Source organism: Aptenodytes forsteri, unplaced genomic scaffold, assembly GCF_000699145.1.
Source record: "Aptenodytes forsteri isolate BGI_AS27 unplaced genomic scaffold, ASM69914v1 Scaffold211, whole genome shotgun sequence".
Lineage (NCBI taxonomy): Eukaryota > Metazoa > Chordata > Aves > Sphenisciformes > Spheniscidae > Aptenodytes > Aptenodytes forsteri.
The window spans coordinates 588,277-601,792 of record NW_008795246.1 but is presented as its reverse complement, the minus strand read 5'-3'; the positions used below and the strand labels follow the sequence as shown (position 1 = coordinate 601,792).

The 13,516-nt window shown below is 46.0% G+C and overlaps 1 protein-coding gene and 1 long non-coding RNA gene across 2 annotated transcripts in view; one reads left to right on the top strand and one right to left on the bottom strand.

The window, feature by feature from the left end:
- Positions 1-882, bottom strand: part of HSDL2 (hydroxysteroid dehydrogenase like 2) — a 20,175-nt gene extending 19,293 nt beyond the window's left edge. The window contains exon 1 of the mRNA XM_009278780.2: positions 811-882. Within this exon, the coding sequence (XP_009277055.1) occupies positions 811-882 (72 nt within the window). The remainder of the gene's footprint in view (positions 1-810) is intronic.
- Positions 883-3,304: 2,422 nt separating this feature from the next.
- Positions 3,305-4,238, top strand: LOC103898498. Its single transcript, XR_657553.2, has 2 exons — positions 3,305-3,520; positions 4,108-4,238. It is a non-coding gene; the product is annotated as an uncharacterized LOC103898498 (long non-coding RNA).
- Positions 4,239-13,516: the final 9,278 nt, after the last annotated feature.

Below are 13,516 nucleotides of genomic sequence, written 5' to 3'. Positions count from 1 at the left end.
TTTGCCGGACCGTTTTTTTTTGTTTACCTGCCAGTGCAGTTCCCATTGTCACAGGGCTGCAGACTCCTGTAGCAACGAGGCATGAGCAAGCCGAAGGGGCCAAGGGCTGTCCGAACGCTTTCGCAACTGGAACGTCTTTCATGCCGCTTGCTTTCCCCAGGTTGGCATCCTGCACAGACGGAAGCGAAACCGCTTTGCTGAGAAGATCTTCCTCCGGCACGACTCTCCTTCAGCCCCTCTCCAGCCACTCGGCCCAAGTAAGGAGGAGAGCAGGGCTCGACTGCGACAGCTCTGTGCCAGGATCGCAAGCCTCGTGCCTGCAATGAGCTCCGTGTAAGTGAGCCGTCGTGCCTGTGTAGAGAGCTGCTGGGTTCAGCCATGCACAGAAGTACCTGGGGGAGAAGCCCCTAGGCATCACGTTCAGCTTCTTCCCCTCAAGTGGTTTTTTCTCTCCAGTATTTAATAGGGGAAGCGGAGCGATGCGGCTTTTTTCTGCACCGGAGGGGTCAGTTTACCTCCCGGGAGGCTTTCTAGCGTGAGAAGCATTTGCAAAGGCGCTACAGAAGCCGGAAGGCGCGCGCGTTGGCTTTCTGCAGTTTTGCTGGTGCCTGCGCATTAGCCCCGCAGCTCACCCCCTCGGGCCAGGTGACGAGCAGCAGGGGAGCACAGGTTTACCACGGGCTGAGCACCCCCGCGTCAGCGCCCGTGGTCCTGCGGTGGGGGAGGCACCCCCCCCAAACTGCCCTTCCCTCCGGGGGTGCAGCATTCACCCTGGAGCAGAGCTAGCCCCTGACCCCCACAGCTACTCACCTGAGAAGGTGGTACGCCCTTCTCTTCCAAAAACTGCTTCTTTAACTTTGTGGGGTCAGGTATTTTGCCCATCAGCCTTTTAATTTACGGAACCGCTGCCGTGGCATTGCAGCTACACCTCGCTGGCTGCCACTGCTCCCCCCGCCACTGTGGACCACAGTCTCTGCTAGTGCCCCGCTCTGCCAACTGTTCCTCGTTGCCCAGCCTTCACCCATGGCTGACCTGGGTTCACCTGAGGAAGGTGATGAGGCAAATGCAGCCATTCAGAAGGAGGTGGCAGGAATGGTCCTAGTGAGCGATGTCATGTGGGCCCTGAGTGTCGTCAAGGCAGCGAGAAGATCTTTCAGGCCAGCTATCGGCTCTGAAGCAGGGTGTCCTCCAGCTGACAATCCCAACAAACTTGCTTCTGCCCTTCTAGATGCCTGTGTATTTGATTTGGCATTTTACCGTCACGCAAGTCTTAAGCACTGTTTTCAATGAATATATCTCAAAATGAATATAGAAATAGGTAGAAACATCCAATTTTTCAGGTGGAAAGTGAGACAAGCAGAGGAAAACCACGGGTCCAAGATCAGCCAGCACACCAGGGGCATAGATCACTGATATTCCTGTCCCATGGCCTCTATGGTACCGTTTCCTCCATCTGTTCACTGTTAACAAATGTGTACCCTAATGAACAGGGTTGTTATTTCAACACATTAAGAAGAGAGTTTTTAGCAGAAGAATCCTTATATTTTAAAAATTCCCCTTAAACACACTACTGTTTGATTGGAATATTAAGTAACATTTGGATATCTAGCAACAAAGGCTAAGAACACTTCTGGGTACACTGCTACTAGAAGAGATTCCCGAATTTGGTTCAAACTTTAAGAATTTCTCAGAAATAAATAAGGAAGGTGGAGGAGAGGTGGGCAGAGGGGAGTTGAGGTGGGTTTATTTAAGTGTTTATTTGTTTTTATTTCTTAATAACAAAATAATTACATATTTATATTAATTGATAATAGATTAAACTGATTGAAATTCCCCAACTCAAAACTGTTTTTTTTGTTGCCTAGGACAATGTGTACCTTACTACTTACCAGCTAATGACATGGTTTCTTGTCTTCAAATGTTTTTCATTGCAACTTTAAGAGGCTTCTAGTTTTGATGCTAGCAGTGAAGACAGAAAGATGTGGTAGGGAGAGCACTGTGTGTACAGGTTGATTGTTTCTGGTGGTAATGAATGCCCTCTGGATTGCAAGTTAGCTGGTTTTTTTTTTAATCCCAAGAACTTGGACTCCATTCAAGCTATTTAGCAAAAACCCTTTTCTCATTTGGAGGGTATGATTTATGGAAGTGTCTGCGGAGTCTCTGCACTTAAAGCTAGGGAAAGAATGTTATCTTCCGCAGGACTTTGAAACTTTCATGGTTTATAACCACTGCCTTATTTTGAGGAATCCTTTTTTTTACTGAAGGTCACAGGTAAATATTGCTGGAAAAAGAAATTAAATGTCAGACAGCACATTTTGCAGGAGTGTCATATGATCTCTCGTGATAAATTTATAAAAAACCCAGTCTCTGTTGCTTCCTAGATGAAAGTTGCATGATTTACAATCTCTTAGATGAACTGGAGAAGTCTTTTTTAGAGAAGCATTGGGTTTGCTTTTTCAGAATTGTAGTGTATCAAGTAGGAGGGCAACTAAGAATGCTGAGCAGGTGTCATAGGAGTGCCAAAACAGGGATAAGAGAAGGGCAGAGGAGGCAAAGTTTGAACAGTCCCTTTCCCCTGAAAATACTGTTTGAGCAATCGCACGAGGACTGTTCTGCCAGGGAGGGATGGTGTTAGTTCCCTGGGCCTCACGGCACAGGTTATTTAGCAGGGACTCACAGGATAGTCCTAACTGTGTTTTGATCCTCAAGACACCTAAGAGACCTTTGACAACGTTTGCAGGGGCTGTTCCACTTGATCAGCCTTGTATATTGCAAATGCTGTCCCTCACTGTTAAATGTACGTGTTCACCGCGGTATGGTAAAATGCCGATTAAAGCAGCGAATTCATTTACAGCTTAGAAGCCTTTGCAGAAGGCTTAATAAAATATCCGTGTTCTTAGCGAGACAGAGAAGAGGGAGAAGTATTTTGAGGTGAAAGCGGCGTTTATTAAAGACACTGGTTTGGTTTTTGCGAGTGCTGTCAGGAGCGTGTGGATTGCATTAGACAGCAATGTGCTGTGGAAGCATTTGTAACGAACTGCGAACAGTCAGAATTAGAATTTTGCCGTGGTTTTATTTTCACTTTTCTTTTGACGTATTAGGAAGAGAAATATTTTGCAAAATTACCTTTGGTGCTCTGCACCTCCTCAGATTCCCAGGTGCTAAACCCACCCTTTGTCAGTATTAACACTGAAATGGGAAAATACTCGTTTTCCCTAGCGTGAAGCTTAAATCTTTTCAAACGGAGTTCTCTACGCGTGTTTCTACGTGCAGGTTTAAAGCGTTTTGCGTTTGAAAGAGAAAAATAATCCCTTTCTTGTAGGTGCTTCCCAAGCATTCAAAGAGGAGAAGAAGTTAAGCGGATCCCAGCGTGAAGGACCAGGTGGAGCGAAGGTTAACGCAGGATCTGCCCCAGCCAAGCCACCGAGTCCTGTTGCAGAAACATTCAGAGTTATTCAGGGGGCAATGAGCGAAGAGTATGTGAGAGCGACTCAGGGTGTCTTTCAGTTTGAATTATCTGGTAAGACCATCCCGTGTAAAACCTCCACGTGCTCACACTCCTGGCAAAAGGCCCCGGGTGTTTTCAAAGAGGAACACTCGCCTCTTCAGGCTGATCCCGAAACAGACCACCTTTTGTTCTGCTTGTTCTGTGTGCTGCTCCTTCTCGGGACCAACTTCAGCACGCGCAGGAGGCTGCTGCCGCTCCTGGCGTATGCGGGCAGGCTTTGTCACAGCGCTGGCCCTACGGCACGGGGTTAGCATGGCGATCGATAGACGGGGCGCTCGCAGGGTCACGGTGAAAGCACCAGCTCTGTCAGCAACGTGCTGCCTTTGGGCTCTTCTGCCCGCGTCCCCGATGCGTGGTGCTGCGGGGCCTCTGCCAGAGGCTGGCCTTGCCTGCACGCAGAACGCGGGGCAAGTGGTAACCTCTTGCAGAGCGCCGCCAGCGTACGTAGTGTCGTGTGACTGCTCCAAACGGACACGGCAGCGGCCGCCTGACGTAGTGTCGTGTGACTGCTCAAAACGGACGCGGCAGCGGCCGCCTGACGGGGAGGAGTAGGGAGGGCGCCTTTGCTGCCTCGTCACCTCTTGTCACTGTCTGTTCAGGTGATGACGGAGGCACTTGGTATATTGACCTGAAAACCAAGGGTGGGAGCGCTGGTTTCGGAAAGCCTCCTGTGACGGCTGACGTGGTTATGAGCATGTCGAGTGCCGACTTTGTGAAAATGTTCACAGGTGAGTGACCGGTGCGTTTGCCAGGGCGGACGCGGGTACTGGTGCCCAGAAAACCTTCTGCTGATGGGCGAACAGCCAGCCTCCTCGCTTTGTGATCCTGGGATGGAGGGGCTTTGGGCTTTTTGTGGCTCAAGTGAAGGCGTAGGATAGACCCCCTCGGATTTTTCTGAACTCTTCCGGCCTGCGAACAGGAAGAGCACAAAAGCTTACGCTGCTTTTATGAACTAGGTATTGAAATTTTGGCAGCGAGTGTAGCGTCAGAAAGAACCCAGTCAATCTGTTGGACTTCTGTTCTGCACATCTCTAATCTGGGTTTCCTAAACGTGCACTGCTTTTACTGCAGAACTTGGTAGGAACGTAACCTGGTTTGTTTCTTCTCCCCTGAGAAACCTGAGTTACATGGTCTTGTCTCAGTTAAAATCAGTCATAACCTAATAATTTCATTAAGTAACAGCATACAACATCTGATGCAATTTGGCCCTCTTACTGAGATTTTTGTGGCTCCAGAAAAGGTTTTTACTTGTGAAGTATTTGTTGATCAAGAGGCAACGTCACAACTTTCATAATGTTAAATTGCTGCACTGCTTTATGAGTGTGGTTTCCGCATTTATCGCTATTCAAAACAGTTCTGAACCGTCTTTAGCAAAACTTCAAATGGAGTCAGAAGAGAACAGATTAATCATGGAAAAAGAAGTTATCCATTAAGTAAGCTAATCATTATAATCATGTCCTCAAAAAAACCCCTTTAAAAATGGACCAGAAAAGCAAATTCTATTTCAACTAATCAGCCTCCTCCTTTTCAGCAAAGTGCTTCAATATTGTGAGATATATATAGATATATAGATACAGATATACGGAAATACTTTGTTAGACTGAGATATTTGAAGGGTATAAGATTTAATCACAGAGTGTGATTTAACATTTTTACCACGTGGATAAAAATACGAAGTATATACCAAAGAGGATTTTCTAAAGAACTCAAAGATCTTACTCTAGTGATATTACTGTTTCCTGTGCACAGCCCATATCCGGTTCCTTTTCATTTTCTGATGATCCTGTTTCTTCTTTTTAGGTAAGCTAAAGCCAATCGTGGCTTTCATGTCAGGAAAATTAAGTGTTAGAAGTGACATGGTGCTAGCAATGAGTCTGGAAAAGATGCTGCCACAGTTCATTTTTGAACTGTGAGGGGAAAGCCTTACTAGCAGAACACTGGCCTTTCACATGTCACTACAATGCTGTTTTAAAATACCAGTCCTCATTTTTCTTTGATGCAGTATAAGTATCAGTAACAATTGTAATTGTTAGAGAAGACACAACTCAGTCTGACTGTAATGCCCAACCATGAACATGTTTTTCTTAATAACTTGCTATAATGATTAAAATAAAAATGATGTCCTGAAACTCCGATGTTTCAAGGATAATTTTTTTTCATTTTCACTTTTTCCTCTGATGGCAAATTGTCCTCTGTTACTGTGAGATGTAGACCTAATAGAACTTTATTTTTTATAATATTATCTTGTCTTTGAATTACCTGATGTCTAATGAGATGTGAGTTCTGATCCCAGAATTAGGGGATGCACAACATGTTTCCAGTATACTGTAAGAGTGGAACTCAGCACTAACTTTTCCTCTGACTGGGAGACAAAACAGCATTTTTATTTTCTGTACTGGTTTCACAAAGCTTGTAGGAACTGACCATCTCTATCAGATGTTATTAAAAAAGGCTGATGATCTCAAGCTATTGGAAAACACAATGTATGTGCTTGTGTGCAAAAGACGGTCACATAAATTTTGTTTCTTTAGGGAGCCACCTTAAAATACGAAACATCTTTTGAAACCTACAGGCACTAGAAAATGTTTTTCAAGTGAACATACATATTCAAAGTACATTTCCAAACACTGTCCTTTAACACTACAAGAACTGAAGCAGATCAAAGAACTTGGGTATCGGGAGCGAGGTTGTTTAATTTCATACCTATTTCATCATCAACCCCATGCCCTTGCAGTTTTCCCTTCTGTGGAACTTTTCTGCCAAAGCATTTTGTTTTTCAGGATTGCGGGGGTGGATGGGAAAGGTATGCAGCATCCAGTTCAATATTGACTATGTCCTGGTAGCTGAAGGCAGAATGTGTTTATTTACTTCCCTGCCTGTGTCTATAGTTAATGGTGCGTGTTTCTTGTGTAATGGTAATACTGCTCTTGCACAAAATGGATGGTAGCTGTGAATGTCATTTGGTGATGGACTGTGATGCCTGTGTAATCCTAGAGAAAGGTGTCACCTTTAGAAGAAAAGTGCTTTTGTTGGAGAAGGATCCAGAGCAGCACAACCTGTCTCCAACTGGCCACTGTGTTTCTTCTCTCTCTGGTACTCTCAGTAGCGTTGCTTGCATGATGGAAGAGTGAGAGCTCGCTGTGCGGCTCTAGGGGATACTGCTTGCTGCTGGCAGCCAGATCAGGGCTGCGCCTGACCACTGATGCGGTTGTATGAATAATTGCTCGTGCCAGGGATAGAAGGGCAGGAACTACCACATCCAGCACTTTGATTGGTGTAAACGTTTGGGGTTCACACCCAACAGCACAAGCAATTCATTAGCAAGAAAAAGGAGACCCAGAAAACTTGGACCTCTGTTTTTCAATTAAATGTATTTACACTACGCTACTTGACCCAGGATGAGTGTGCGTCCCGCAGGCAGCATGTGGGTAATTATCCCACTGCCTTCCCTTCAAAGTCCTTGGGATAAGTGGGGTGGTGGCTGTGCTGTGGGATGGGTTCTGTGGGACTTGGTGACGCTGAGTATTAGGGATATTTGATCCTTGCATTACAAACGTTCATATTATGCCATTCCTGGAGTTTCCACTGTAAACAGACATGGCTGAAAAACATGCCAGTCTGCTGTGCACTGTTAGGACCAGACCTACAACGGATGCTGTAGTGGAGGAGTTGCTGTGGGTATTCGCATTCTGCAGAGGATTTTTACGTGAGGGTGGAAATGTGTTGCTTTTCAATCTGTTGCTCAGTTCACAGCTTTTGAGGCCCATGAAAATGAAGTGACTAAACAAACTGCGACTGTTCTGTTACTGCGAGTAACTGGAGAAAAAGCTACAGGTTCTTTGGGTGACAGCTCCCATTAATAAATGAAGAAAACGGCTCCAAGACCTATGTAAAACACAGGCACTATCCGCGTGCCGCTGACGGTAACGAACAGGACTGATGTCTCATCATGCTGCGAAGGAAATGCAAGCCCATGCCTCATGTGCCCAAGGGCCCTCTTTCGATGCCTTCCCCCCCACCGCTTGAGCACGGTTCCGGCCCCTCCGCTTGCCTGTTTTCCCCCGTTTTGAGCCGAGCTGGGAGCGACCCAGCCGCCGGGTGCCGGCAGAGGGAGCAGTCAGCACAGGAGAGCGCGGCCGGCCCGGCGGCGTCCCCGCGGGCAGCCGGGGACCGCTCCGCCCCCCAGCCCCCGGGCACCGCAAAACGCTGTCGTGCTGCCGGGCGTGCAGCAGACTTGCCAAAGGGCAAGGCTTGCTAACGTGCACCCATACCTTTTCCTACTCTTAGCAGGGTTCAGAAGCGGGGTAGGATGGGACAGGCAGGTTCGCGGCAACGGCAAGATCTGTATCTGCGCCTTGCGGCCTCTCGCCTCCCTTCCCTCGCCTCCGCTACAAAGTCCCCGCTCCAGAGCAGGAGTGAGGGAGTGCTTCTCGGTGGCAGAGCACCGGGACTCGTCATATTTATTCGTCCCACCAAAATAATCAGTGAGAGGGTAATCCTTTGGTGTCAGGGAGAGACTTGGTTTGGAAGAACATCGGCCTGAATGCTCAAAACTTTGACAAAAACTAAAACCACTGAATCTCAGTCCTGATAATGGAGTGTTGCTTAATCTTAGTTCTGTGTAGCATTCTATCCTAGAATAAGATGTTGCTTTATATAGCAAAGTTAAGCAATAACTAAGTAAAACTAACTCAAGCAATAATACATAGAGTCAGTATTTTTTGCTGGGGTGTAGCTGTTCCTCTGTAGCTCTGCTTCCCACCATTCCCACCGGGGGCTGATGCTGAAGGAAGGGGAGGGGACCTTGCCAACTGCATGGGGACAGTATCATCGCACCTCTTGAGACAGGCTTACCTGCACAGAGTTTTATCAGTGGGGGCCACACATCAGTTTGAAGTTACCACAGGGGAAAAAGAAGAGAAGGAAGGGGGAAACTGCCCAGTGGCCAGCCAAGAACCGAAGCAACGGGGCCCCCAGAAGAGTGTCCCTCCCAGCGTCACCAAGCAGTGAGGATGAGGAGATGATTATAACTATTCTTGTCAGGCTTTTTCCTCTGTTAACTCTGTGCTTGGCATTAGGACCCAGCCAAGCTCCCTCTTGGTTGTTCCTGTGTATGATGCTGCCAGGGCTGACACGATCACATTTAATCAGTCACAGGTGGTGCATGCCAGTCACTCCACTTTGTGCATGTTTATGGCTGGTAATGCTTACGGGATATTTACTATTATCTATTTTTCTATTTGCTAAGTCTTGTTTTTCACCTAATGTAAACTAAAGTTACAAAACAGGTAGGAAACACAGGGGGAAGAAAGGAGGGGTTCTCAGACTGTTAGCAATTGCTTTGCATGAGAACCTATTACAATACTGAGATTTGCGGGTGGAAGGCCATGAGAATAACAGCACAAAGGCAAAAGCATAGGAGAAGGAGAAGGGAAAAAGACTGACACAGCAGCTCAGGTGGAAGGCTGCAGAGCTGCAAGTGAAAGGCTGGCTGCAGAAGTGCACACAGAAGGCCCTTGGCATTGCAAAGGTGCACAAAGAGGCACTTGTGCATGTGTATGTGCAGCAGTAGACGTGTCTGGCATTTGCTGTTCAGTGCTAAAAGAGGGTTTATACAATTAAGTTGTGATCGCAAGATTGGACTCGGAGGCCCACACATTAGAACTTCACAACCAAGGAGGCAGGAAAGTGCACGCACAGTTTCTGCACGGCATGGTTAAGCTCAAGCTCTGTGGTTAATCTCAGCCTCTGTGCAAGAAAGAAAAAGTGGCTTCTGTTAAATTTCTTAAATGTGAACTGTAATTTTAAGCTTGTTTCCCTGTTCTTACTTTCTCCCATTGATAGGAACCACATGGCGTGAGCATCAACTCTCAAAACATACCTTTTCATCAATGGTTAAAGTTTTAGCATGTTGGGTAATAACTACCATATCATTATCTTCAGTTGTAATCTTTGCCTAATGGTGTGTGAGTATGTGTGAGATATGGTATTGGGAGAATAAACAGCATAAAGCCAGTGTACAGAATTCTGGATTTTTTTCCTAGAAATATAATTCATACTCCATAAAAAATATTTTGTCCAGAAGGATATTGTCAGCTATTTCTTTATAAGCTAAGAGGTTACTATTTCTGCTAAACAATTAAACATGATACAGGGGAATTTTGTGATCCAGACTTTACTGTAAAAGCAGAGTGCCTGAGGTTACATCTATTCACTGAAACTCAGGTCTCTCAAACTTCTAAGTTTACCAGGCAAAAAATGGAGGGAATAAAAGAATAATGTGGTTGCTCTACCCAAAGCTGGGAGGAAACAAGTGCAGATGGTTCACTTGGTTATTTTCTTTGCCAGAGGAATAAATGCTCCTGTGATGATGGCAGCTGAACATACACTAAGTAAATAATGCCCCGTCTTCATGTTTGCCACCTTGGCTGCTGTCATTTTCTTTTCTTTGAAGAAAAGGAGAGCCCCCAAAGACATGACATACGAGACACTGTTGTCAGCCTGTTACAGATGGGCGACTACACCAAAGGCTGGAAATGCCCCCAGGATTTCTGTGGCAGAACTGAAAATCGGCCCCCGCAGCAGTCCAGCTCTGTCATTGCAAAGCTCTTCCCCACCCTCCACCTTTTTGTGGTTGCACTGTGAGCTCTGTAAGGCATCCTGTAAAAAACCAGGTCTGCCCTCACAGACCAGCGTTTAGAGGGGAACAGAAATGGACATGCTGTGAGTCTGCTACAGCCTGCATATGTCGCTTGTCGAAAGCTACCCCTTTTCTGGACCTAGGAACTCACAGCTAGCAATGCAAGGGGGTGAAGAGCAAGACCCAGTTATGTTTTAAAGCAGCTCTCTGTGTTGTAAAGCACGTGAGGGAATAACTTGAGGCCACAGAGCTGGAGACCAAAGTGTCGTGGTTTCCTAGACATAGAAAACAGCCCATTGTCCTTATCCTATATACAGAAATTACACACTATACATTCTTACTAATGTCAGCCAAATCTCCATCCTATAATTAGCACATACTTCCACTGCCAAGTCCCCTGCTTTCTTTCAAGTGGCTTTCTTGTTGAGCTGTTATTATACATTTTTACCATACTCATTATTCAGGCTTTTGTTTAAATTGCTCTGCTTTACCTGTGTATTTCTGTCACACAACAGCTGACACTCGCCTGCTGTTGCCACAGATACGTCCTGTTCCACCAAAACCCCAGGTGTCTCTACTATCATTATGGGTCTTTCCAAAACAAACAGGGAGCTGTTACCGAGTTAAAGAGGAAGCAAAGAACTCCAGTCCCGTCCTTTTCTGTCTCATTCTTGCAGACGGCTGCTCTGGGGAAGCTATACAATACTCCTTGTATGCAGTTTATCAAGGCTTTCTCTGATCCTGTTTTTTATTTTCCAGGTTGGTCTTTTTTTGCCTGCAAGACATTTATATTATTCACCTAAAGCATAAGTAATTTTCAATACTGAAAGAAGCTCATTCTTTACATTTTTAAAACATTTTTGTAAGAGCTCTGTCTTCCAAGCGAACACTGAAGAAATCAGAAGCTTTTCTATATTGCGGTTCATATTCTGACTTGCACACAGAGAGCACTGTCAACCTCATTTGTCCGTCTGTAAGAAAAAGCCACTGAAACTACTTCCTTTGTGTAGTAGAAGTGTAATGAGAGCTGAAAATGAGACTTCTTGGACTCTCTGAAGCTATGTCAGACAAGAGGACCCTGGAAAGTAAACTGAAGTCCACAGGAATTTCATACAAGGCAGAGTCGTGTGGTGACAACTCTGAAAAACCACAGACAGGATTCTCAAGGGTATTTCAGGCCTCTGGTGAAGTAGCATAGGATTTTCAAAACCACCTTGGGGCTGAGCTTCATATGCCTTTTTCTGTGTTACTACTAATTGTTAGTTGCAGTCTAGTAACAAATCTGGCAAAGGAAGGACCGGCAGGAAATTAGTTCTGCTCTGATGTGCTCGGGTATGAATGAGAAGTAGCCTCGTGATGCCCACGATGGCAGGATTTGTCTGCAGTGTTTCCCAGTATCATGCACACATGAAGGAAAGGTGGCTGCTGAACACAACAGTCTGAAGTCTCGGCCAGGAGAAAACTAACAGGTACTTCTGTCAGGTTGATACCCAGATGGAGCAAGAAGAAAATTTAGAGCTGACTCAAAAGCTGGGTGTTTTTCCTGGGCACTACCATCTCTCTGTAGGCTTTTGTAAGCTGTTATCTGTTTTGCATTTCGTTAATGCACACTTTTACTCACTTTGATCTTAACTCTGACCTGAAGCTAGGTGTTTTGCCTTTTTTTTTTTTTTTTAAAGTTGGTGACTAACTGCAATGCTGACAGATCCAGTCACCGTGAGTTGGGTGGTCTTTAGTGCTGGTACTTATTCCCCCATGTTCCTTCAGGATGTCCAAAGGAAAATGCGACTGCCCACATGTGTGCCATAGGCTGGGTTGTCAATCTCCAAATGGAGTCTGAGAAGGGCAGGAGTCTTCTGTTAGTTAGTGATTACTGGAAAAAGACAAAACCTTTGCAGTGCATTGTGATGGCTGAATCCTTGCTCCTCAGATTGTCCCATGCCACCTTCTACTTAGGAAACAAGCTCAGAACATACCTTACCTGACCACCCCTTTTAATTCAGCCTGGTGTTTCCTACAGGACCAGAAAAACATCTGGTTGAGGACTTGCGTAAGTCAGCCCTGCCCCAGTCGGGCAGAGCAGTGTTTGCAACACCTAACGCTAGCAATCTACAGCAGGCGGCTGGAGCAGAAGACCATTCTCCTCAAGCTTCGCTGTTCAGATCAGGCTCCTTGTGGGCTTTTGTCCCCTGTTATTGACCCAGAAGGGAGCACGCCTTCCTCTCTTGTGGATCCCTTTAGCTCTCTGTGCCCTGGTTTCTGACCTGTGGAGCAGGGATGTGGGGTCAGTGTTAAAAGCAGCATTAAAGCAGCAGTGTTAAAAGCAGGACTTGTAAGCGCTGAAGTACTGTCAAGCAGGATGCAACTAGATGCTGTGGTGAAGGACTGGCAGAGCAGAAGTATCACAGTCTACCAAAGGTGAATTTGTTCTGAAATTATCTCCAGAAGTGACAGAAATCTTATGGCAACATGCAGTGCCCCCACAAGTAATTTTTGGACTGGCAGGTAAGCGAAGGGTAAATTAACTGGCAGTACTTTGCTTTGAAATATTGTGTGTATTTAATTACAGATGTTCCAGGAATATGGATGTGATGCTTCACAGACTCTGCTTTTAAAAACTTCCCTTACATAAAGAGAAGGTTAATGGGGGTGTGAGGGAGAAGTTGCCTGGTTGCTCTTCCTCTTTAAGGATCACTCTTCAGCAAATGGATCACGTTGTGATGCTGCTTTGCCATGCCTTGTTAAATGAATTGACCTTTCAGACATTAGATTTCCAATGTTTTCTATAAGAAACCTAAAAAAAACCCAACAGACAAACATCTTATTCATTGCTATAGTCTGTTCTCTTTATTAGCAATTTTCCAGGGAACTTCCCAATAGCAGCACCCCTGTCCTGTCCCGTGCTTTACTCCCGGACAGTGCCAGGCAGCTGGTGTCCACAGAGGTGCTCTCAGCCTGCTTGATGGTTTTTATTCTGGTCCTGCCTACACCAGTGTAGCTCTGCTACACTATTACTGAAAATGCAAGGATACTGTCCTGGTTTCAGCTGGGATAGAGTTAATTTTCTTCCTAGGAGCTGGTACAGTGCTGTGTTTTGGATTTAGTGTGAGAATAATGCTGATAACACACCGATGTTTTAGTTGTTGCTGAGCAGTGCTTACACTAGTCAAGGACTTTTCAGCTTCCCATGCTCTACCGACTGAGAAGGCTGGGGGTGCACAAGAAGCTGGGAGGGGGCACAGCCAGGACAGCTGACCCAAACTGCCCAAAGGGACCTTCCACACCATGGGACGTCATGCCCAGTACATAAACTGGGGAAAGCTGGCCAGGGGGGCCGCTGCTCGGGGACTGGCTGGGCATCAGTCGGC